The 25,251-nt window shown below is 43.7% G+C and overlaps 1 protein-coding gene across 7 annotated transcripts in view; it reads right to left on the reverse strand.

Annotated features, from left to right (window-relative positions):
* Positions 1–25,251, reverse strand: part of TTLL5 (tubulin tyrosine ligase like 5) — a 124,777-nt gene that overhangs the window by 83,100 nt on the left and 16,426 nt on the right. For all 7 annotated transcript variants that reach the window (XM_082232285.1, XM_082232289.1, XM_082232287.1 and 4 more), the window contains exons 10-16: positions 21,754–21,855; positions 20,860–20,951; positions 18,782–18,889; positions 3,725–3,806; positions 3,521–3,582; positions 2,108–2,196; positions 964–1,005 (exon numbers count right to left, since the gene is read on the reverse strand). In XM_082232285.1, coding sequence (XP_082088411.1) covers positions 964–1,005; positions 2,108–2,196; positions 3,521–3,582; positions 3,725–3,806; positions 18,782–18,889; positions 20,860–20,951; positions 21,754–21,855 — 577 coding nt within the window. The remainder of the gene's footprint in view (positions 1–963; positions 1,006–2,107; positions 2,197–3,520; positions 3,583–3,724; positions 3,807–18,781; positions 18,890–20,859; positions 20,952–21,753; positions 21,856–25,251) is intronic.

The raw sequence follows: 25,251 nt of genomic DNA on the forward strand, positions 1-25,251 counted from the left end.
AAACCAAGTTCAGCTGCACCACAGATTAAAGGCTCAGCTTGATCCATCTCCATAAAGATATGAATATTAGCAATATGCCCCATTATTTCATATGGGTTATATTCCTCTTAACACAGAAAAGCAGAGTTTAAAAACCAAAAACTGAATTTGCCTCAGAAGAGACATATACAAACCTAGACAAAAGAAGACCTATTATCAGTAAGTAACTCAGACTTATGAATGAACATAGAAAAGGTTTGCTGGATCAGCCCAAAACTTCATCTAGTTCAGCAATCTTTCCCATTACTTAATAATAATAATAAACTGTAATCCTTCCAGCCATTTATAGTATGGATCTTCTGCTATTTTTAAGGAATAATCAAGGGAAAGTATCATTTCTTCTCTTGAACAAGATGTGTCTATTACCTCCTCTTTGACTCTAGAATGCTTTGTATGAAAATAACACCAAACAGTTGTGTGTGCTTGCCTCTGCCATCACTAGGTCAGTTATGAGCACCCAGTCTCCAATCTCCAAGGTTTCTTCTTCTCTTAGTACAACCTTTCTTGTCTTTCTTCTCTCTTACATTGGTATTTCTCCATATTTCAGAAATATGCATACACTCTATCAAAATAATCTAAATTTTGAATTTGTTGCAGTAACATGCATATCTTGCAGAGCATGCATAATCTTGATTAATGTGTATGCTTTATTCTGAAACAAAGTTGGGATTCACTTGACACAAATGGCTGCAATTTTAAGAAAAGTAAGTGTGGGAGAGAGGCAGGCAGGCACACTAAGGGTTATCACCTGCCTGCAGCTCCTGCCATTCCATATGCATTGTTCATTTCTCTCCCCTGAACCTCTTTACCATTCCTTTATAGTGTCTTAAAAGTCACTGCAGACAAAATAAATATATTACTTTAAATTTTGAAATAGACAAATGGAAGTTTGTAAATGAAGAAACATAATAGCCCAATACCTACCAATTTGGCATTTGTTGATCGGGACTGTGCAGAAACAGGGCGCTATAAGAGAAAGACAAAGAATAATGATTTGATGTTCCCCTTTGAATCCTGGAAGCTGCTCATGTAGCAGTCATAAATGCATAGATTTCACACCAACAGGCATGATCAGATTTCCTATGCCTCTCCCTCCTCAATTTGCTTCAGAGAGTCTTCCAAGTACCATATTTTTCACTCTATAAGACGCACCAGACCATAAGACGCACCTAGTTTTTGGAGGAGGAAAACAAGAAAAAAATATATTCTGAATCTCAGAAGCCAGAATAACAAGAGGGAACGCTGCGCAGCAAAAACAGCAATCCCTCTTGCTGTTCTGGCTTCTGGGATAGCTGCGCAGCCTGCATTCGCTCCATAAGATGCACACACATTTCCCCTTACTTTTTAGGAGGGAAAAAGTGAGTCTTATAGAGCGAAAAATACGGTATATGGAGCAGATTTTGAGGGTGTGAGCTAAAGTGAGGAGGAGAGGAAAGGGAAGGCACATTTGCATGAGTGGAAGAACATCATGCAAGCAGGATATTACAACTATCACCCATCTAGCGTACATTTCTAATCTGTGTAACATGTCAACTGCTTTTGCTTCATCTTCATCATTACATTTTTACCTCTTAAATATGTACTCAAGACATTTAGGATTATACATGAAGCACACAATAGTGCTGAATGTGAAATGTTTAAAACCAACTTCCTCTTCTGCTTGAAAATACTAAAGCAAAAGCACATGTAAATGAAACAATGCCAGATTGATGACTAGTTCACGCTTTTCTTCTCATTTCCCTGTGTTGACTATAAGTTCATTTTTGTACTCCAAAGCACCATGCACACTGATGGCACTATATAATCATCATAATCATCATCAAAATAGCAAAGGATTGGGTGCGGGGAATGGTTAGCATCTAGAGGTCAATTTCACTTCCAGCAGTATAGAAGCCATACGCAGCGATGAAGTACTAAGATACAAAATAATCAAAGAAATCACAAAGTTGTCAGATAAGAATGAATAAATGAAACGGCAATTATCCTTGCTTAAACCCGTCTTCATAATCTGTTAATAGCAGAAGAGAAGGTTTTTATCTTTCAGCTACTTTCTCAAATTTCTCCTTACTTGAGGTTTCTGATAAGGATGTCTCCTTCCCTCAGGAGTAAAGTATGATGTTCGGCTGAACCGCTGACCTGGATCCTGACAAACAAAGCCTAAGAGCGGAAGCAAAATAGGCCACAGAAAACTTAATTTATGGGCTAGTTTAGTAACTCTGTATCAATAGCCAACGGCAGCTTAACTCCTCCAGTGAAAGAACTGCGAAAAGGGGGCATTTGAAGGCGCACTGTGACACACCCATCAGCTGATGGAATAGGCGCAAATGCCCCCCTTGCAAATCTATGAAGATTTGAAGGAGAAACACGGGGGGGGGGGGATTGAAAGCCTTGAGTAAAGTACAACCTTACCACTCACTCATCAGCTAATGAATGGCAGGAAGTGCTCCTCCAACCAGCACACATACTGCTGCTGCTTCTCCTTCAAGCCACCATGGTTTGAAAGAAATGCAGGACGGAAAGGGTATCTAAAAGTCTTTTGTAAAAATCCCTGCATGAGGAACCCCCATTTGCTTTGAAGTCCCAACAAAGAATCACATTATGTCACTATGCCGTCCAGTGACTAACAGGTGGGCAGGGCTAACAGGTCAACTTGGGCCCTCCAGGGGTGGGGAAGATAAAGATATAGCCTTCCAGTCAGAAAAAAGTTCTCAATTCATGCTCTAAACAAGATCTAAATGCACTACTTGGAAACACCTAAATGCAACCAAATTCAAAACACACAGATCAGCTGATGGTGGGGGTTTATCTCCTCTCTCTGCTCATCAAATGATTTATCGGATGACAGGAAAGAAGGAGAGTTGCATCTGCGCTGTGTCAACTTTTTTCCCCCACTGTCAAAATTGGTGGGTTCTTGGGAGGCCAGAAAAATTTGCCTGTAGGCTGGGTGAGGCACATAAACTGAGGGCTAGCTACCCCAGTACAATGCTTTGTAAACATGTGAAGGCCGAAGGAAGAAACAAAAACAAAAAATAGGTTCCCTTTTTTTCTTCCTCCACCACCCCTTCACATCTCTATATCTTTTCTGTTACCTACTTGTTTTAATAGGAACCATGCCAACAAAGGTAATAATTATTCTAGAGTTACCCAATGATCCTCAGGCTATCAAAGCATCATACAGATGTCAGGCACTCAACAGCACCCCCCCCCAAAGAAGAATTTTTTGCCCACACAATAGTGTTCACCACTATTCATTACTCTTTCATACCACACAGCTAAGGACACCTACACTTCTCTCAGATTATATACTTTCCAGCTACAGCATTCCTGCCCTTCACAAAACAAGTTTGAATACCTCTACTATTCTACAGCATACCATTCTTATGTCATATATACACACCCACCATACAAACATGGCATACCCACTTATAACCCGCTATCACCAGCCTAAGCCAACAAAACACTGGACTGAAACTCAACTCACCTACAAGTGTGAACATGTCTGAAATCATACTAGCTTTAATCTTCAGGTCCAAAGGAGCATCACTATCCAACAAGAAACAGAAAAGGCAAGCAGTTAATGGTATCTCCAGTTAGAGCCTTTCCTCTAAAACATAGTATATAGTTATTCAGTTGTAGCCATCAAGAATATTCATTTCAAATTCCATCTTTCTCAATAACTCCTTACCAGGCCAGGGAAGGGGATAGGTTCACTTCCAGTAGCCAAGGCTTGAGAGAAGAATCAATGAGGACATCAAAGCCATAAAGCTCTGAAATAAAGCACACACAAAGTATTTCGTGGCGGCGCAATTGTGTTTTCAAGGAATTGAACCAACATCAAAACAAGGGACTGTGGATAAATATAGAGTATTTCACCACATGAGAAATGTGGTGATGCTTGCTCATTTCTTTAAAAGTGTGATACAGATTACCATGGCCAGTTTTGAATACATAATCGCTCCACCTTTAAGATACTGACTCTTGCTTTGGAGTGAAGATGTACTGGTGCTATATTTTGTCACTGCTTCCTGGTTCCTTGTTTTTAGAAATATACAAGTCCAGTCCCACAATAGAGGCATCTGAATGCTTTTGTCCAGTTAAAGTTCAGGAAAAGCCCTAATGAAACAGAAAGCTTCAAAAAGGAAAAAGGGAATGCAGAATAATGGCAGCAGAATAAAGGGGGTGGAAACAAGGCATGTCTTCCAGAACCCCATCTTTTCAGACATCAGAATCTAGTTTTTCTAAGCATTTGCAAAATTAAGTGATCCAGACATCATTGCCACCTACACCAAGAAGTATGAGTAGAAACGGGGAAAAGAGAGAGTCAAGAGAAGAAAATAAAGTTTACCCATGCTGCTCTTACAACCATTTTCCCCCCATTTTTGAGGCCTGCCACTGGTCATACCTTGTACCTTTACCTTTAGAAAGGTTTTTACCTTAAAGAGAGAGCGAGAGAGAGTGCCTATGAAGGGGGTAGTGGACCAGTGGGAACAATCCACCCCAAGATACAAATTTTCCTGACAGATGCTCCTGCAACTTCAGTCAGTGGTCCTGTCAAGGTCCTAGGCTCTGCTTAGAATGAAGGGGTGATGGAAAGCAGACTGAACTAATTCCTCCCCCATGCCTAGTTATAATGCTTTTTAGCTTGTGCAACTGAAAAGTAAAACAAAACACATAGATAAGCTACTTGGAGGTTTGAGGCCTAATATGTACTCCCTGAGGGACGCGGGTGGCGCTGTGGGCTAAAGCCTCAACGCCTAGGGCTTGCCGATCGAAAGGTCGGCGGTTCGAATCCCCGCGGCGGGGTGCGCTCCCGCTGTTCGGTCCCAGCGCCTGCCCACCTAGCAGTTCGAAAGCACCCCCGGGTGCAAGTAGATAAATAGGTACCGCTTACCAGCGGGAAGGTAAACGGCGTTCCGTGTGCGGCTCTGGCTTGCCAGAGCAGCGATGTCACGCTGGCCACGTGACCCGGAAGTGTCCCCGGACAGCGCTGGCCCCCGGCCAATAAATGTGAGATGGGCGCACAAACCCCACAGTCTGTCAAGACTGGCCCGTTCGGGCAGGGGTACCTTTACCTTTACCTTTATGTACTCCCTGGCTGTTAAGGTTGGCAAGGACAAGGCTAGGCACGTGGATTTCAGAGGGGCTGAAAACCTCTCCAAAGAAGGGTAGGGTGCCCACATGTCTAAAGGAGGTGGTTGTGAAGCCATTACTAAATAAGTCAAAGTTAAGATTCTCTGGCTTGGAAAACTACTGCTCAGTCTTGAATTTTCCATTTTGAGACAAGGGGATGGAGCAGGGTGATCCAACACCCTTCAGGTCTTTGGTGCATGCATGCATGCGCGCGCGCGCGCGCACACACACACACACACACACACCTGCAGCAGCCCTCACACTGGCTTCTCAAAGCCAGGTAATCAAGGTGCTGGGCTCTGGGAATGAAGTGTGAGGGCTCTGCCAGAGTCCTCGAGTTCTCCCACCTCCTTCCCAAAGCTTAGTTAGCACTTTCTCAGCTAACTTTCTCAGATGTGGGAGGGCTCTAGGACTCTGCCAGAGCCTTCTGCCTCCTTCCCAAAGCCCCATGCCTCTCTCAGCTGGCTTTGGGAATATAGCTGGGGCATCAAATTTTGGCCTTGCTCTTCTCTTCACCCTCCCTGCAGGAAGGCTTCCATTGAATGCCCTTCTCACATCAATGCAGGGGTGGGGAAAGGGTATATGCACGTATATGCAGGGGTGGGAAAAGGGTCTATGCACACACATATGCAAGACAGACACGGCAAAAGGAATTTCTTACACTGAACTGTGGGGTGAAAAGAAGCCTGAAGAATGAGGGGATAGGGGGTGGATGGACAGAAATGGACAGAGCCAAAATGGACAGAATAGAGGGAGAAGCTTCAATCAATTCTGACCTGTATGTTACTAGAGGAGAAAAGAGAGGAAAGCTGAAATGGACCCTGGAAGAGTGGGGAGGGAGGGAGGGAGGGAGGGAGAGAGAGAGAGAGAGAGAGAGAGAGAGAGAGAGAGAGAGACTGCTATGCAATCCTGCAAGACTGCAAATGCTACTGCTTTTGGCTCTGGCCTCGCCTACCACCAGTGTGCAGCCCCCAACAAATTACCCCCCAGAAACGTAGCCCTCAATTGAACAAAGCCCTAGAATGTGAATACCAGAGCCTTTGTATTCCTCCTAGTATTACGCTTTCCTTTCAACAGATGCAGAATGCTAGAAATATTTTTCTTTTCTCGTAATAAAGCCCCAGCTCCCATTATGGTTTCTTTATGTTCTCTTTCTGCCCAGTCACATACACAAGCTGAACACAACACACTTGAGCTGTCATTCATACCTTGAGGAACACAGCCTTTCTGGCACATGTATTAATACTTGTATTGATGTTCCCATGGGAAAAAAAGCACACAAAGGAGGTCTTTATACTCTACAAACAGATGTTTGTATTACCCAATTCTTTTTTTCTCTGCACTGGAGTAAGAGGTCTTCAAACGCTCTGTGTTTTGAGTCCTCCTTCCATGGCTGTTACAAAACTCCAAATACTCAGGTTCTTTTCCCAAATTCAGTTTATTAGTGGGAAGTGCACCTTTTATTTGTCACAGAATGCAACGGATTGTTTACAATTCTCAGCAAGAGACTCACTCTCTGGTAAAAAACAACTTCATAGTAACTGCAAAAAGTTGTAAACAGTAGCTGCACCCTTGTCCTCTAGACCCAGAGATAACTCATGTTTTAATATGTAATACAGCTATTTCCCTTTTTTCTAGAAGTCAAGCTTTCCTAAACTCAGTTTTTTCTCCATATGCTTCATTATTCATTTCTTCATCACACTATTCCACCCCCCACCCCACGGTTTTCTCCCCTTCTGAAGTTTTCATGTTTCTCTTTCTATTTCTACACACACACCACCTTTATTAGGCATTATCATAACTGCTCCTTTGTATTTGAAAGGCATACCCAACACAGTGTCCTTCAGATGCTGCTGAACTCCTACTCCCATCAGTCCTAGTCAGCATGGTCAGTACTCAAGGATTATGGGAACTGGAGTCCAAAAGGACCTGGAGGACATGACACTGTCCTATCTCAGTATACATTGTTCTTCTGGCATCATATCCACATAGTAAACTCTTTGGATCACAAGTTACAGCTTTGTATTTTTGAACTTGCACCACTATTCCCTAACATAAGGCCTATAGCAGGCCCAATCTTTATAGAAAGATGCATCACATTCAGATAGCAATCATAAAATGTTTGCTACCATTCTGGAGAACATCCCAGCTAATGCAAAGTACAGAGAGCAGTCGTGGAGTTCTAAGAAAAGGGATAGTTAAGCACCGTTCAAGAAACCCAGACATCTTCTCTACAGCTGCTTGACACAGCCAGGCTTCACAGTGTCGCTTTCCCTTTGTAACGGGATTAAAAAAAGCAGATTGATTAAAGGAGGGCAATGCTCTGGGATATCTCTTCTCATCCTGCAACATCAGCCCTGACAGCTGATATTGCACCACTGACGTTAAAGGGGGAAATGGAAGCAAACTGAAGATCATGTTTCCTCAGATGTTTTCCTAACGTTCCACTTGTACCAGCATCTACAAACAACAAATGGCTATTTCACATTCACAGCCTTTCTCCAATGAGTTCAGAAGGCAACGTCTTTTCCCCTGAGCGCCTTCTTGTTAGAGGAGCTCGCAAACTGACTTCCAAGATCCTTATGAGAAATATTTTGGGAGATCTTCTTCCCCTTAGCAAGAAATAATCCTGGTTGCCTCTAGAAGTACCATGTGCAATAAGAGTGAGGGAAATCAGTACTAATACTTGTCCTTATACAAATACTGAAACCCAAATTTCAAAGATTCTACCTTTATTTCTCTGTAACATCTAAATCAGGAGAATAGTGCATATCCCAAACTGGTGTCTGGATGCAGTCATGGGCTGGATGAGGGCTAGTTAAGTACAACTGAATCCTGACAAGACTTGAGATCCTCTAGATGGGTGTTTCCCAGATGCAGGAACTGGGTTGCATACCAGCTCTGGATAGAATAGAATTTCCTCTGAAACAGCAGGCGTATAGTTTTGGGCTGCTCCTAGGTACATCGTTGGTTGGTGCCCCAACTACAAAGTCAAGAGACACCAATCCCCCCCCCAAAAAAAATCTGTGCGTTATTTAAAATCAAATTATTAGAAGCACAGCTGGAATATATACCACAGACCAGGAAAAGTACTATCAGGCCAGTAGGTTGCCAGTGTGCTTCACAAGTAGAGTTAAGAAGCTGTTAGGAGATAAAAATGACACTCTTGTCCAAATAGGAGCTAAAGGGAACACAAACTTTGGCTACAGAAGTGCAAAAAGGCAATAACAGATGATAAAAAAGAATCAGGGGAGAACATTGCTAAAAATAAATAAAACAAAGAAAATAATTTAAATACATTGAGCAGCATGAGACAGGCTAGTGAGGCAGTTGGACCTTTAGATTACAGAAGTCAAGGGTATGCTAAAGATCTCTCTGCAGAGACTGCAGAGAAGCTGAACAAATCTGTTGTATCTGTCTTCACAGTGGTAGAACATTGGGTCATCCAATGACGCTGAATGTTGGAAGATACAGGACAGACAAAAGAAATAACTTCTTCACATAACACATAATTAATCTATGGAGTTTGCTCTCAAGTGATGGTCACCAACTTGGACAGCTTTAGAAGAGGATTAGACACATTCACAAAGGATAAGGCTATCATTGGCTACTAGCCATGACAGCTATATTCCTCTTTCACTGTCGGGGACAGTATGCTCCTAAACCAGTTTCTGGAAACCACTGGAGAGGAGACTGCTCTTACTTTCAGGTCCTACTTGTTTGCTTCCCCCATACATTTGGTTGGCCACTGTGAGAACAGGATGCTGGACTAGAGAAGACACTGGTCCAATTCAGCAGGCTTTCTGTTACGGAAAAGGAGCAATGCGGCAGCGAGCTGCAGCTGGCTGGAAAGCAAAACATGATGGGAATGTTGGGACTGTACTGTGGGAACAAAGGGACAGTCTATTCACAGTGCTGAGCACCGGATTTAGCTCAGAGTGTAATTTGAACTGTACAGGAAGTACAGGAGGTGGAGTTTGTCTCTCTGCTGTTGGAGTTTGAAGAGAGCAGACGCGTTTCTCTGTAATGCTGCAAAGACAGAAATAAAGGCATGTAAATACATTTCTGTCTATCTCTTTCCCCTCCCTGGGGGGAGCAGGGAGCAGGGAAGAGTGGTGTGTCCTTCTCACGCTGAGGAGGATCGCCAATCGCGACCTAGCCTGTATCCTGCCGGGAAACGCAGACAGGGAGGTCAACAAGGAGATCAAGCCGGGTGCCTGGAGAGTGGCCAGTTTCTCCTGATAAGGCTTGAATTTCCAACACTTTCTTGTGTTCTCGTACATGTTGGGCTACAACTCCCATCGCCCTGGATACACTGGCCAGGGTTGATAGGAATTACCACCCAAAACATCTGGAGGGCATCGGGTTGGGGAAGGCTACCTTAGCCTGTGAGAAAACTGGGTAGGGCATTCAAAGTCTTGAAAGCACTTTGGGTCTTTTCAGAGCTCAGAGCAACATCTACTCCAACTCCAGTGTGGCAAAAAAGGACCACGCAATAAAAGCTCTCTCTACACACACACCTTTTTGCCTGACATAGAATAAATTAGACATTGAGTTTCTCTGCAGATTAAGGGGCCAAGGCTTTAAATGGTTGCTCCCAATGCTTTCTTTATGGTGGTTTTCAGGGGAAGAACATTGCAGTCATTTGTTCCATTCGCCACTTCAGCTTAAAAGAACATACATCATTCAATGAATAATTTCAGCAGTACGATCATGACACAACTTCATACTCTAATCTTTTACTGAACCACATGTGTTCTCTAATTTCCAAGACTGGAAAATGACAGCTTAGTTTAAGTAAGTACCATGGGGATATGATTGTATGTCTGTATTAAAACACCTTTAATGAATAAATAAATCAAATACCTTTCCTTGCTCTCCCCTTCTCCCCAGTTATTATAGTCATATATTGAGCTCACTCTGCTTCACTAATAAATCTACTGTATGCAAAGGTTGTTGCATTTTCTTGAACAACTACTAACCCCAAAGCCTCTGTATGTTCTTTTATCGCTTTGACAAAGAACAAATGGGTTACAATTCAGCAATGTAAAACAATTTCTCAGTGTTTATGGTCTCATTCGAGCTTTAAAAGACTTCTGGTGTTCAGTCCCTAATTTGTTTCTTTCCTGCTCAATAACTAACATTCTCTGGGTAGTTTATAGTGCTACATTACCTATATCAGTGATTATGAGAGTCAGATACGGGACTGTGATAGGATTATACTTGCGCCAGATCTATGCTGTGGGTGCAGCAGTGGCGAATGAGTCAGAAAATGAACTTAGTGCCTTCTCACCATCTCTTCCCTTTTCCCCCTAGGGAAAAATTTCAGTGCTTCAAAGCAGGACTCAATATATGCCATAATGGGGCTTTTCGATGCCCACCCAGAAGCAGACTCCAGAAGTCAAAACAATGAAGCCTTTAATAGGCCTGGACCGGAATATACCAGTCTCCTGCCGCCTCCTCCTGCTGAATCACTTCTGTAATGGTCTGCTTGGAGTGCTGAAAGCTCCCACTCTCCCTTGTTTAACTCATAGATGCCTCTGTAACCCTCCAGAAGTTGTACAAATGGGAATAAGCTAGTTCTGCCAAGCAAAAAAAAAATTTTTTTTAATGCTTTTTGATCATCTCCCAAGACTATATTTACCACATTAAGGGGCATGATCCTATATGAAGTTGGTTTATCCCAACTCCCTCTTGCCAGTTGTCCTTTCCCCCCTCAAAATGCAGAACCTCTTTCCACGCAATGCAGATGCTAAACACAGCTTTCACATTAGAATACAACGCAGTGGCATTTTCCAGACTACCTGCCAAATTAATGCCTGGTCAGGATGTATACATAATACCTGCAATCTCCAGGGAGGCTACAGCCAGACCACCTAGGGCTGCAATTTAAGTTGTATCTCCCAATGTCAAGCTGGTTAGCATTTACAAGGGGAAATAACCCTCACCGAAGATAAAAATACATTATACTAATTTAGGTTACTTTGGCTTTCCTCCCCCTGTTCAAAGCTTAACTCTATGTATGATGAGAGACTACTGTGTGCCTCAAGATTCAAGGATTAATAGCTATAGAGTCCAAGACATTTGGGAGGCAAATCAAGCAAATATTACTAGCCAAATAGGAATACTTCGCCCCCATGTTTTCCTTTTAAGATTTGTGCAGAAATCTCCTACTTGGGTTAATTTAGGACCCTAAATTCATGTGCAACCACTTCTAGGTGCTTGAAAATAAAACAGAAGATTCCAAAGCAACTCTGTACAAGCTCCAAATCAGAAAATGTGCATATTGCAAGGTCTGGTAGATGCAGAATGAGATAAGAGAGGAAGAATCCTGGGTAGCATAATTCACAAAAGAGTGGAAAGGAGCTAGAGAGGACAGGACAGGACTGGCATTGCAAATAACAAGCAAATAATTATTCAATTGCAGTCAAACCTCGGTTGCTGAACGTAATCCATTCCGGAAGTCATTTCGACTTCCGAAACGTTCCATGACTGAGGATCAAAGGGCAGTCAGCAAAGTCAATGGAGAAAAAAAAGGGGGGGTTCCCGGAAGCCATTTGGCTTCTGAAAAACGTTCAAAAACCGGAGCATTTACTTCCGGGTTTTTGGTGTTCGGGAGCCAAAACGTTCCAAAACAGATCGGTTTAGGGAACCAAGGTTTGACTGATCACAGGAAAAAGTAAAAATGGAAAATACTGCTTGAAAAGCTGGAATCACTAAACAGTAACTAGGAATCCTATAATTTTGGTTCTCTTTATTCAACAACTACAGCGCACATGTGTAATTTGCCACTAGATGCAGTAATCAACATTGTGATAAAACATGTGAACTGTAATTAAAACAATACGTTTCTGCCCATCTGTAAAAATAATTTATGCAAGCAATGCCTGCTGCAATCTCGGGGGGGGGGGGTCTGACTTTTCCCCCTGGTGGTCATAGAATTTGTAGGCAGATCCTGCACAGAACTCTCCACCCGACCCCATGACTTGTAGAAGCAAACTATGCAAACTAAGGATTTATGCCCATTGTTTAATATGCATTGGTTTATGAAGTTTGCACATTTAAAATATTCTTGGCACTGAACAGAGTCATTTTCAAATGCAGCTATTTGTTTTACAGTGCATGCTCCAAACCACAACTGTTACACTAGAGAGCTGAATATACACACCATTTCATAGAATCATAGAGTTGGAAGTGAAGCCCAAGGGTCATCTAGCCCAACCCCCTGCAATGCAGGAATCTCAGCTAAAAGCATCCATGACAGATGGTCATGGATTCTTTATCAAAAAAGTGAAAAAGGTTCATCACCTTCTACAATGTTTGTGCAAATGATATGAAAAGTTGTGCATGTTACTTTTGTAAGCTGTGCTTAATGTGCTTAGCAAGCTGTTTAGCCTTGGAAAAAAGACACTTCACATACAATTATTAGTAGTCCTAGGACAGCAGTGGGGAACCTCTGGCCTGTGGGTCTACTTAGGCCCACCAAGCCTGCCCATTTCAGCCAAGCAAAGGCTGCAAACAGTGCCAAATTCAAGCCATGATTACAAAAGAACTTCCCTCTGCAGCCAAAGTTTTACTTTTGGGTTGGCACTGTTTGGTTTGGGCAACTTACCTGCCAAAGGCAGCATGACAGGGTATCAGAGACACTCAGAAGCAAGTGATTACTCCCAAGCATATCCAACCTCCTTTGAAAGCAGCACAATAGTCAAATTCAAACAGCACCAAAGGTAAAGTCTTGGCTGCAAAAAGCCAATGTGGCCTACAGAAGTTTGGCAAATTTTGGCTCCAGGCCTCCAGTCCAAAGTGATTCCACACCATTGCCCTAGAACCACAAACCCCTTGTGAGCAACGTCCTAATGGAGGAACAGGCCAACTCAGAAGGCTGATGGTGAACCTCAATCCCTGTATGAGACACTGGCTCATACAGTAAACAAAACTGGCTGCAAGCATTCTGATATCTGAGACAGATACCAAAACAGCAACTTGCACCACTGTCTTGGATGCTGGAATCACTGGTGCTGGCTTTCCCCATTCATTCATCCACACTGCCCATGGAGTTTTTATCCCTGTTTCCATAAACCCCAACACACATTCCACACTCTGCAACACGATTCTGACTTCTGATTAGCTGCTGTTCCATCATGTATCCACCTTTCTTCTTTAGCAGCAAGGGACCTCTGGACTCCTTGCCCACACACACTCCTGCTGACACTAAGATCCCCTGCATGAGGCTTAGTACTGCTTTACACCTTTCTTCTCCGAGGGGGAGGGCAAAAGCCCATGCACATCAGCTACTGCAGCAAGGTTACTCCCTACCCTACAGATTTGGTTATGAGTTCATGAGTTCCAATTAGCAGAGCTTACAGGACCAGTAGCTGTTACAGCACTCGGTATTGCTCATACTCTGTTCCAGTGTTTCCCAACCACTGTTCCGCGGCACACTAGTGTGCCGCGAGATGTTGCCTGGTGTGCCGCGGGAAAAATTAAAAAATTCGAAAGATTTTTTTTTATAAAAAAAAGTCAAATTTTCAATTGGGGCGCCGTCACTAGATGACCCCTGGGGTTCCCTCCCTCCCTCCCGCTCTGCGCCTCCCTCCTCCTCCTCCTCCCCCGGGGAGGCCCTTCCTGGCTCTCGGCCAAGGCTTGGCAGCTGCCACTCACTCGCTCGCCCACCCGTCCCTCCATCCCTGCACCCGGCCTCTCCCCCTCCGTCCCTGGTGCGGGGGCTGCCGGGATCCGTAGTCCCCTCGCCCTTGGGCTCCGTGCCCGCGCGGGGTGCGCAAACTACGTTTCCCAGCGTGGCCTGGCGGGCCGGGCGTTTTGTTTGAAGCGCTCTTCTCCCGGCCATGGAATGAGCGCAGCGGCGGCGGGCAGGGGCTCTTCCGCGCAGACCCCGCGCAGCCTGCCTGTGCCCCCGCGGAGATCGGGCGGCAGGATGGAGCCCAGGGATCCCTGCGGAGGCGGAGGCTGCCCCCCAGGTAGGGCTGCGTCGGGGGTTTTTTATTTTTGCAATGCTGCATCCGCGCCGGAGGGGACGCATCGGACCGCGGGGAGACCCCTTGGCGGGCGTGCAAGGCAATGCATGCGTGCAGGCGTTGCATGGAGTGCAGTGCAATGCAATGGCAACGCGGCGCCCTGCATGCATGCATGCAACTTCCACCGGCGCTCCGGACTTGGCAGGTGAGGGGGGTCCCCAGTGGGCGGCAGAGAGAGCCGGGAGGGCGAAGGGGAGCCGGGGGGGAGCAGCGCTGCTCCCCAAGCCGAGCCCGGGGGGAAACTTCGGCGTCGTTGCGCCGGGTGTTGGAAGCGGAGGCTGGCGGGGGCCCCTCACCTGCAAAACCTGGTCGCCTCTCATATATTTCGTGCATTGCATTCATCACCCGCTTTCTCCTCCAAGGAGCTCCCAGGGGCGCGCGTGGTTCTCCCCGTGTTATCCTCGCAACAACAGCCCTGCGAGGTGGGTCAGGCGAGTGGCCCAAGGGAGCACCCAGGGATTGTCCTGGCCAGGTGGGGTGATTTGAACCCTGCTCTCTGCCCGGTCTTCGTCCTCATTTAGCCCCCACATGTGCATGGCTGTGCATGACTGGGGTTTTCCCCCCTCGTCTTGGCTGTGTGAGTCTGTGCTGTTAATTAATGGGGTTCTGCCTTCGGAGAAGATGAGCCAGCCCTCAAGGAGGTGATTATGTAATTTGCTAGCAATTCATGTCCCTCCCGGCGTGACGCTGCGCGCTGACGTCACGGGGCTGTAATGGTGGTGTGCCTCGAGATTTTTTTCATGAAACAAGTGTGCCTTTGCCCAAAAAAGGTTGGGAAACACTGCTCTGTTCCAGCTCTTCTGGGACCTACCACCACCCAGCTTTAATCAAGTCTGTACTTTTAATGTAATTGATATAGTAACTATAGTGCTATCAAGCTTCACAGCTCTAGTATCTATATCCTGAGTTAGAGGGTTCTTCACTTTTAGTCTAGTAGGCCTGAGCAGCCTGAATAAATAGTAACCCTTGATATGATCAAGATTACTGGAATGAAATGCTTCTGGGTTCTACAATTCCCAGCTCTGCAGCGTCTGTCCTGTATTTACACATAAGGCTGCAGGAAGCAATAGGTTGCTGCCAAAGGGAAGGTTGAGAAACAGGTACTAGAAAGTGGGAGAAGGCACAAACTGGTACCATCCGTTGCTTTTTTGGAAACATTCCCAGGTTTCTTGCCAACAAGTCTTCCAATCTTTGCCAGCACATAACTCCAATCAAAAGCGCTGCCAGATGTGAGCTCTATCGCCGCCATGTGGTATGACCATCCAAACACAAGCCCAGAAAAAAACCCAAACGAAAGCAATGCACTTTCCCTCAGAAATGCTAAATTTGTGAAAGAGGAACGCTTGTGAGATGCAAGCATTCTGTGAATTTTCACTTAGTCATTTTTACATCATAAGGACATTTCACAGTTTTTATGGATGACAGATAGTGCAATTCACAGCTTTGCAGCTACCATCAGTGGATTTATCCTAGCCTGACAATAGTGAGGTTCAGGTTCTGGATAAAATTTAATGGTGGAAAAAGAAGTGTGATTCAAAGCTATCCATTTGGCATGTGGGGAAATCCACAGCATTGGGATGGATACCCTGAGAATTCTAGGCACACCGTTCAGATGCAATTCATTCTTAGATCAGGATCTGAGCCAAGTATACAGTGCTTCATAAGTTCTGAAGAGCTCCAAAAGGCTGTTTTCCCCAGCGTTGAAAATATTGTGGGTAGTTCTGTTTGCCTTTGTACAAAGAAGATTGCTAAGCTGGAGAAAACTGGGGGGGGGGGGTTGTTAAGAAAGAAGAACTAAAATCATTGGGGTAGTGTGTCATTATGAGAGAGGTCTAAGAATGACAAGAACAAGGAGTGATATGGACATTGTATTGGAGAGTAATTTCAGCTTTTTCATTAATTTCAACTACAGCTCTGGGCTACCCAATGCAACTGACAGGCATTGTGGGATTCAGTGCTACAGAAGGCTGCAACAACCACTAACCTAAATAGCTTTAAAAAGGATTTGACAAATACATGGAAGATCGCCATAATAGTTGAAATATTCAAGACAGCATATTTCTAATTATACTCAACAGGAGACAGCAATGACAATTACGCTCAGTTTCTGAGCTTCCAGGAGCATCTGATTAGCCACTGGAGGAAAGTGAGTACTACGAATAGATGGATTGTTGATCTAATCCAGAAAGGAAATATGTTATGTTCTTACATTTGAGTTAATTATTTTAATAATTGAGATAAAATTGGGGCCAGGGTGGACAATGTACGGCTGCCTTTCAAATATTTGTCTTCATCAGGCTTCTTCAACCTTGGCCCTCCAGATGTTTTTGACCTACAACTCCCATGATCCCTAGCTAGCAGGACCAGTGGTCAGGGATGGTGGGAACTGTAGTCTCAAAACATCTGGAGGGCCGAGATTGAGGAAGCCTGAGACTTCATCAATATTATGTCCCTCCTCCAATAGGACAGATCTTGTTCCTGACCTAATGCTGCATGTCTCAAACACAGTCCAAGATTAGTTACCATCCTCTACTTCCCTCTTTAGCTCCAAGCTTGGAGCTGGGGGAAAGTGTGAGGCATTCCTCACCATACAAGAAGCCTCGTCACTGCTTTATTACTGGAGGGGGTTTGTGGAGCCTTGCTATTGTTCTGGATCCTACAAGTACTCAACAAACAGCCAGGAAGATCTGCTTTCTTTCTTGCAGGCCTTTTCCACCAGGTCTGGGAGAGCGGGGCCCCAGCTACAAAAGCTGAGGCTGCTGAACACCCTCTTGGGCTGGGGGTTTTTTTGGGGGGAAGTGTTGTTTGGTGGGACTTGTTGCTGTTTGTTTTTTCTATCTTTATTTTAGATCTTGTGATTTATGTGGTTGTGTATTTCTTAATGTTTTATTTATGGTTTATGACTACTTTTGTTAGGTTGTAGTTATATATTTTTTCATGTTGTAAGCTGTGGAAAGGCTGCCTACAGAGAAAATTATGTATGTAAACACAGAAACAAGCTTCCCTGTTTCATCTTCATCTCAAAGCAAGGGAAGTCGGAGATGTGTCAAGTTCTTCTGCTCCAGTAGCATCTTCCAAGCTCAGAGTGCCCAGGAAAGGCAAACCCACATGTCTCCACCATGTTCCTCAAGTTCAGAGCCAGGGAGTAGAAGCAGAAGTGGAGGCTTGCTTTGGCTCTGGCAAGAATGCAGTCAAAGCATATCTCAGCTCCGCTTTCAACTCAAGTCCTGGGGAGAAGCCAGTGATCCTTCCCCACCCGCTGCGGAACCAGGGTTAGGAGAAAGCATTGGGCAATGCCACACTCACCAGGTTGAATAATCACCAACCTAGACTGCTCTCCCCCCCCCCAAAAAAAAAAACACAACCAGGACACAAAAGCAACCAAGTGCAAGACAAAAAGAAACAAAATGCCATGAGAAGCAGAGAGACCCAAGAGATCATAAAGAGCGGGGACAATGACGCCAATTCAATTCCTTCTGTTCTTAAAGCATCATTGAAGCTCTCTTATTTCAGGAGAAATCTGATGCACATTTTCAAACTGTGAACAAGAAATATGCTTTTCTTTTCTTTTCTTTTTTTAAAAAAGGATTAAGTTTTCCATCTCACAGCTGCTGCCATTCCTAGTCTTCCATTAATAAGTTGAGTGCTTTTTTGTTACACTTTTACTAGCGGAATGCACCCTCTAGGTCATCCGTGCACTGAACAGATGAATATTCTCTTGCATTTTAAACCTTGCATGTTAATTTAATTGCTGGCATCCTGCCCATATTACATTACTAAGAAAAACAAAGCAGCTTACCTGTTACAGTTGTTCTTTGACAGCCGCCCATGCCACAGTGGGTGTACACAAGCAACGAACACAACCAGCCACCCATGTTGTGACCATGTGGGGCATCATTCAAAGAACAGCTGCTTACAACTTCATATGGTCTACAGAAGGTGTCTGGCCCATTCTTTGTCCATTAATGATCTAGTATGAAGTGCAAATTACCCATACTCCCATCAAAATATGACCCGAGGAAGAAGAAACACTGAAGGGGGAGATTCAACTAAGTTGTTGGATGTGGGGAACTAGGTGTGCTAGTACAACCGGGCTTCCCCCTGTGCACCCCTTAAATTTGCTCTGGAGGGTTGGGGGCAGGGGTGCCAACTATAGGGGGCTCTGGGTGCCTGAGCACCCACAAAAAAATTGTCATGGGTACTCAGCACCCACACTGCAGAGCCCGTTGTAACTTCCGGTGCCTTGCGAAGCACCAGAAGTCACATCCAAGGCCTTGTGAGGTCTCAGAACCTGACTTCCTGTGTCACTGGAAGTCAGGTTCCAAGACTGGGCAGCGCACATGATGTCATGACACACACTGGGCATGTCCCATTGCATGAGCAGACCTTGTCCCCATCCCCATGCATACCCTACTTAGTGCTATACTGAATTCCACCATAAGGCTGGAATCCTTTCACACTTAACTGGAAATAAAAGTTCCTCTGAACTCAATGTAACTTACTTCTGACTAGACACATATAGGATTGCATTATCAGAGAAACTACATACAACAGATGAGGTGCCTTCATTTCCTTACCAAAACAAACACCTCGGTGTGGGAGAAAGGCTTTGCAGGCAGCAGCTATTACCAGTTCAGCTGAAAGTATTGTCTTTATTATCAGATCCTCTACACTGGCCATCAGAGCTGGAAGGAGAAAAGGGTAAAGTGAAAAAGAATGAGAAATTTGATATGAGGATTTTTAACCTGTGATATTGAAACAAAGACACATAAGAGCATGAGCATCAACAACAGGCAGCAAACAGAAAGCTCATAAGAGCACGCCCACAAGGGAACTTTAAAAGAAACTTGTAGGAAGGAATTAGGAGACTTGCTTATAGGTACCCCATAAATACCAACCAAAGTATAAGAATTAAAACCAAGTAAAGTAATATTCTAGTTTTGAGGTACAACATAAAGTGTTATTGCTTATTATAATTATTATTAATTATTCAATTTATTACCCACCCTTCATCAGAAGGTCCCAGGGCTGGTTACAGCAATATAAAATACAGCATAAAAACAGTTTAAAACTAATTACAATCACAGCTAGAGTGGGTCTTCAAAATATATAACTCAAGAGGTAAAGGCCAAGGTAAAGAGGTGTGTCTTCAGCATACAACAAAAGCTACCGTATTTTTCGTTCTATAGGGCGCACCTCGTTTTTTTTTGGGGGGGGGATGAATTAAAAAAAATTATTCCCCCCCCCCCGCCGTGGCTGCCGCCCCAAGCCTTGCGCACACCTGCCCGAAGCTGCCGCCCCAAGCCTCGCGCGCTCGGCGGGACCTCCTGCCGGGCGCGCAAGGCTTGCGGACACTCGCCGGGGCTGCAGGCTGCTGCCCGCAAGCCTTGTGAGCCCGCGGGAACTCCCGCCGGGCTTGCAAGGCTTGCGGATAGCTTCCTGAAGCCTGGAGAGTGAGAGGGGTCAGTGCGCACCGATGCCTCTCGCTCTCCAGGCTTCAGCGAAAGCCTGCATTCGCCCCATAGGAAGCACACACATTTCCCCTTCATTTTTGGAGGGGGGAAAGTGCATCCTATGGGGCGAAAAATATGGTATATAATGAAGGTGCCAGGCAAACCTCCGTGGGGACAGAATTCCACAACTTTTGCAAGTTGTGCCTCTTCTAAACTAGGACAACCAAATGACAGCCCCCAAGGCAGTTTGTTCCAGTCCCTGTTAGCCCTATCATTATTTTTTAATGAAATCCCTAATATATTTGCCTACACTTTCATTCCGTGGAAAAATAAAAGTTTGTAAACTTGCTGCTTTTCAAGAAAGGTATTCCACTTTAATGTTATAGCTTTTCTTGACTATCAGCAATTGTACACATTTGTATGTATTGCTATGCCCAAGCACAAAAGCTATGTAAAACCTTTAGGAAACATCAGTTTTATTATGGAACCTAGCTACTGTGCCAAAAAATATTCTCTTGGCCTCAATACCACTGTCTGGAGACTAGTGACCCCACATGAATAAATAATTTGTCCATTTCTGTTGCAGACTATCGTCTATCACTTTCAAGATTTCAGACAAACACAAAGTTGATCCAAAAAAATTTAAGTACATCAGAATGCTCATGTCTTAGTCTGGCCAAACCACCTGTGTATATATTAATTGTAAGCCATTTCAATTCTCACATGAAAACGAAAGCCACATATTCTCATAGGCATTGACTCTTCACTTTTGCAAAAACAATGCCTGCTTCAAACAGCATGCATTATTCCATGCATTACACACTTCTGAGTTCACCAGTCTCCTTCCACTAAACAAGAATTTTGACAACACTGGTACTGATGCTAGTCAAAATTAATTAATGCTAAGAACTTGTTGCTAAAAAGAATTTCTAATTTGCATTGCTCATTCATGATGCTATCAGTAAATCAATCAAATGTGAGGAAAAGAAACTGTCCAATAAAATACAGAATTCCAGGATGAAAGGCATTCACTTAATAAAGTGAATACTACATAGGGAATAGTGTGTTTACAAAAGACACATGGGAAGTATTCAACCTCTTCTGATTGTTCTGCCAGAGCAAGAATTTTTGCTTGCCAGACGGAATTACCCCTCCTCTCTTCCTATCATGTGCTGTTCTGGGGGTAACAGTTCTCTACTCACCTGTAGTATCTTTCCCTTCCTGTTTCAGATACCTTAGCATTGCACTCATACTCCATTTGTTCCCATAATCTTCCACTTCAGGGTCATCACAGCTACAACCAAAGAAATAGATTTCACACTTTCAGGAACTTCAGTATAATGTCTCATATTTCTGTTTAAATGTCAATTTACAAGTTTTGGGTTTTTGTATTAATTATTGTTGACAAATGTTTAACAGAAATAAACAAGTTGGGTCAAGTCTTACAAGTAGCACATAGAATCATAGATCATCATCACCATTATTATTATTTTATTAATCACCTTCTAGGCAAGCATTTCAAGGGAAAGTACAATTAAAACAGCAAAAAAGTTAACAACACACAAAACAGCCAATACCTTTAAAACAAAACTAAGACAATACAAAATAGAGACTCGTGGCAAATACACATTTAATCAACTGGGAAAGCCTGTAGGAACAAGAATGTCTTCAATTGTTTCTGGAAAGTGCCAAAAGTGGATGTCTGTCATATCTCAACAGTAATGCTGTTCTGCAGAACAGAGGCAGCCACACTAAAAAAAGACTGATTCAAGTTACCACAGAGGGGGCGGCTGAGAACTTTGAAGCTTGCAGAAGAAACCTTCCCGCAGACCACAGAGATCTACTGGGTTAAGGTGGTCTCTAAATCAGTGTCTGCATCAATTTAAGACAGCCACAACAAAATACTAGTTTTGTTTTTTAGTGCTTCATTATTCAATGTATTATATGTATTGACTGCTGTAAGCTACTTTGTGGGGGCGGGGTGTAACAAGCAGGATAATAAATATATATTTAAATAAATAAATAAATATCATGGCTTTGGCTGCTTTTCTCTGGACAACTGAAAACTCAAAAACTCCTCAGCAAAATGTAAGTACCTGACATAGTCACCACTCTTCTTGTTGACACTGTAGTTTGTTAAATGCATGAATTGGTTCTTAATATTCTTTGCTCCCTGGTCATATCTCACAGTTGCAAACCTACAAAACAAGAACCAAGGCTACAACAATAATTCAAAGCACAGCAGGCCAATTGTCCCATCATCTTTTATCTAGAGATTGGAGAATGGCTAGATATTACTTTCTCCCCTCACCATACATCTGATGAAAGCTAGCTGCCAACTTCCATGCTTCCTCCCCAAACCCATCCCTCATCACACCATATCAGAAATTGCTATCATCTCTTTTTCACAGTCTCTTATCCACTACCAAATTGCAATGGGCTATTTGCAGTCTTATCCAGGAAACACACATACATTTAGAAACAGCAGTGCGACTGAATTCATTATCTGTTCTGCCAACATCAGTAACAGGAACCATCTTTGATTAATTATTTTTTCTGTTTGTGTCACATAATTGGACTTATGTGAACAAATTGATTGAAGAACCCCATCCTCAATGCAGGAAGCAGTTTAAACGACTTTTAAACCATTTAACTCCATATGGACACAAGAATAACAATTGAACAGGAATGTGGAGTGGAAAATTTGTCAATGCTTTATTTTTCAACTAAAAAATGTTCTGTTTCTTAAGTTAATTAGGAACAATTGAGGGATACCAAATGCAAATAATTTATTAGGCCAGCTTGGCAGTTTCAGCATTTTTAGCCTAGTGTTCTAAATACATGTAAAATAAACACGTTAAATCAGAACATGCTCAGGGGCATCAGAAAATTCGATGCAAATTAATTTGCAACTCTAAGTTTTATGGAAAATCCAGTATCACTGCAGACGAGTGATGGAACTTAAATGGAATGAGGACACACAAATGGCATTATGGTATATAAACCGTGCCAAGGAAATTGAAGTGGGGAGAGCTCTTCCCCATAAGTCTGTTGGTCTCCAAACTGACTCCCGCTTTGAGATCAGCAGAAGAGGTCCTGCTAATGGTTCTACCACCAGGTATAGCCTGTAAGCTGGTTGCCCAAGACTGAGCCTTCATGGTAGTGGCACCCTGGTTATAGAATTCCCTCTATGAGGTTTCCCACACTGAAAATTTTCAGATGTCAACGAAATATATTTATTCATCTGGGCTGTGGGAACCTAAATAAGCCCTGGAAGCCAGTAGCTGGTATGGTGGGCTGGCTGCGTTACATTAGGCTTCTTGTTTTAGACAATCAAGCTTTAAGGAGTTTTACTTTGATTTTTGTATTGCAACACTGCTGTGCACCCCCTGGGCTCCTACAGGAGGAAAGACTGACTGTATATAAACACAAACAACTCGGCCCAGTGTACCATTTTGAATGCCACTCCAAATTCTCCATACTTCTTCAGTGAGATCTATGTAATCTCCTAATGGGTACATAATTTATTACTTGTAGAGTATGAGACTCTTAATCACAAGGCTGTGGGTTCAAGCCCCACAGTGGGCAAAAGATTCCTGCATTGCAGGGGGTTGGACTAGATGACCCTCGTGATCCCTTCCAACTCTACAATTCTATTATTATTAGTTGCTTACTACAAAAAAGTTTCTAAGCCACTTACAAAAAAATGAAGAACCATTTTCAAATTCTAGCTACTACTTCACATGCATAAAAACAGATAGCACCAACATTCTTATATCCTGTCAATAAGCCCAACGCTCTTCAATGTAGGAAACCAATAGTGGTATTCTGTTTCATACTAGCTTAACCGATCGAGGCATGCTCAGTAGTAGCAAGAAGTACAAAATACTGTTGCTCAAAACTGATATGTTTGCTATAACCTGGGAGGTGGGGGGGAGAGAGAAAGGAGGATCATGATTTTGAAAATCTTAATAAATATCTTTTTTTAAAAAAAGAGAGAGAGAAAGAAGGATCATGAGACCAACTGCAATCCCCCCACTGCTTAAGCTAGCTACATTCCCCAAACACCAAGGGCCTGCCAGGCAGGGGTTACTGAAAAGGGGACTGGGCTGCTGTAACAGGCTCTGGCCACAACACAGTCTATGAGGTAATGTGAATTCCTTGGCTCACAGTAAGTACCTGAATTCTTTGGAAACCACAGGAATCCAGCAGAGAAAAGGTAAATATCTCCATGGAGCCAGTGCTAATTAGCAAGCAGGACTACCAAAGGAGAGGGCACTAGGGGGCTTAGGGAACAGGAAAGCAGCACACTGTCAGGCACTGCGAGGTTCTGCTGCCTGCTCCTTCATTTCAGAGCATAGTTGCGCAGCCACGTCCTTTTCCCACCCCTTCTCCTTCTGGGGCCCCTCTGAAGCACATTTGGTTTTCTGCTCAACCCATTGTATTTCCACAAAAACGACTCTGCGTTTTCTCCGCAGATCAGCACTGGTTCAACTACAAATGTCTGCCTGGAAGAGTTTAGGCCCCAAAATATAGCTTTTTAAAACTTGATATTTTAAAATAACTGACTTTTTCCTTTTGACTCCAAACAAAGAAAAACTAAGTTGAGGAAGAAACTTGCAAAACCTGTGCCTGAGTGCCCCCTACCGGCACTTCACTGCTGTCAGAAGTTTGCGCACAATCCGAAACCAGCAAACATGAGGAGCACAGGCTACTAAAGAACACAAAAGCCCACAAAAGGAGGTGGCAACAACATTCACTTTGCAAAGGTACGTTACACAAAAAATTACCAGCATGCATCTAAGCCTTTTGCACTTTGTTTTGATCGTGTATAATGGGCTGTTTTAAGATGCACCACAGAAGCTGCCTGTTGTGCTGTGATATTCAAGTGTAAAGTTGATTCCTCCCCCCCCCAAAAAAAAATCAGTTCACAATTAAGTACGTTCACTTGATAAGTGAACTGCTCTGAGATTGGAGAGCAGAAGGGAAACATACCGTGACTTCTGCCATTGACCAGAGGGCTGAGGGCCACTGGGAAGCCACAGCCCTTGCCTCCCAGGAATAACATCAAGGAAAGAGGGAAACCAACTTGGCCTCATCCATCAGCCAGAGATGAAGCAGCTGCAGGGAGTTCGCTTCCCCCTTTACAGCCTGAAAGAACACTCAGCTCCAGCTGCCTGTTGCCCTGGAACTGTGGAAGCAAGAGGAAAGAACACTCTGGCCCCAGCTATCAGCCAAAGAAACAAGAGCCACCATTTGCTATTCAAGCAAGAACACCAGCAAAGGGAAGACCAGCATGAATAAAAACAAATGTCTGCTTATATAGTTCACCACTTAGTTCTGGCCTTGAAGAACTGATCTCCCTCCTCTACCTTTTCCCTCCACTCCTTTCACTTTTGTGGGTTTGTTTGCTTTTAAGTTAGTATGCGATGTGAGCCACTTTAGGAGACAATAATTTCTGGAAAATTCAATAAATAAATCTACTTCAGGTGAGGCGATAAGAGACAAATGCCAAGTTCATTAGGAGGAGTAGGGACAAAAGAGGTTAATCACAAATATACCTTCCACTTTAAAGTATCAGATGGTTACATGCA

This window comes from Podarcis vaucheri (genome assembly GCF_965113315.1).
Source record: "Podarcis vaucheri genome assembly, chromosome: 1".
Taxonomy (NCBI): Eukaryota; Metazoa; Chordata; class Lepidosauria; order Squamata; family Lacertidae; genus Podarcis; species Podarcis vaucheri.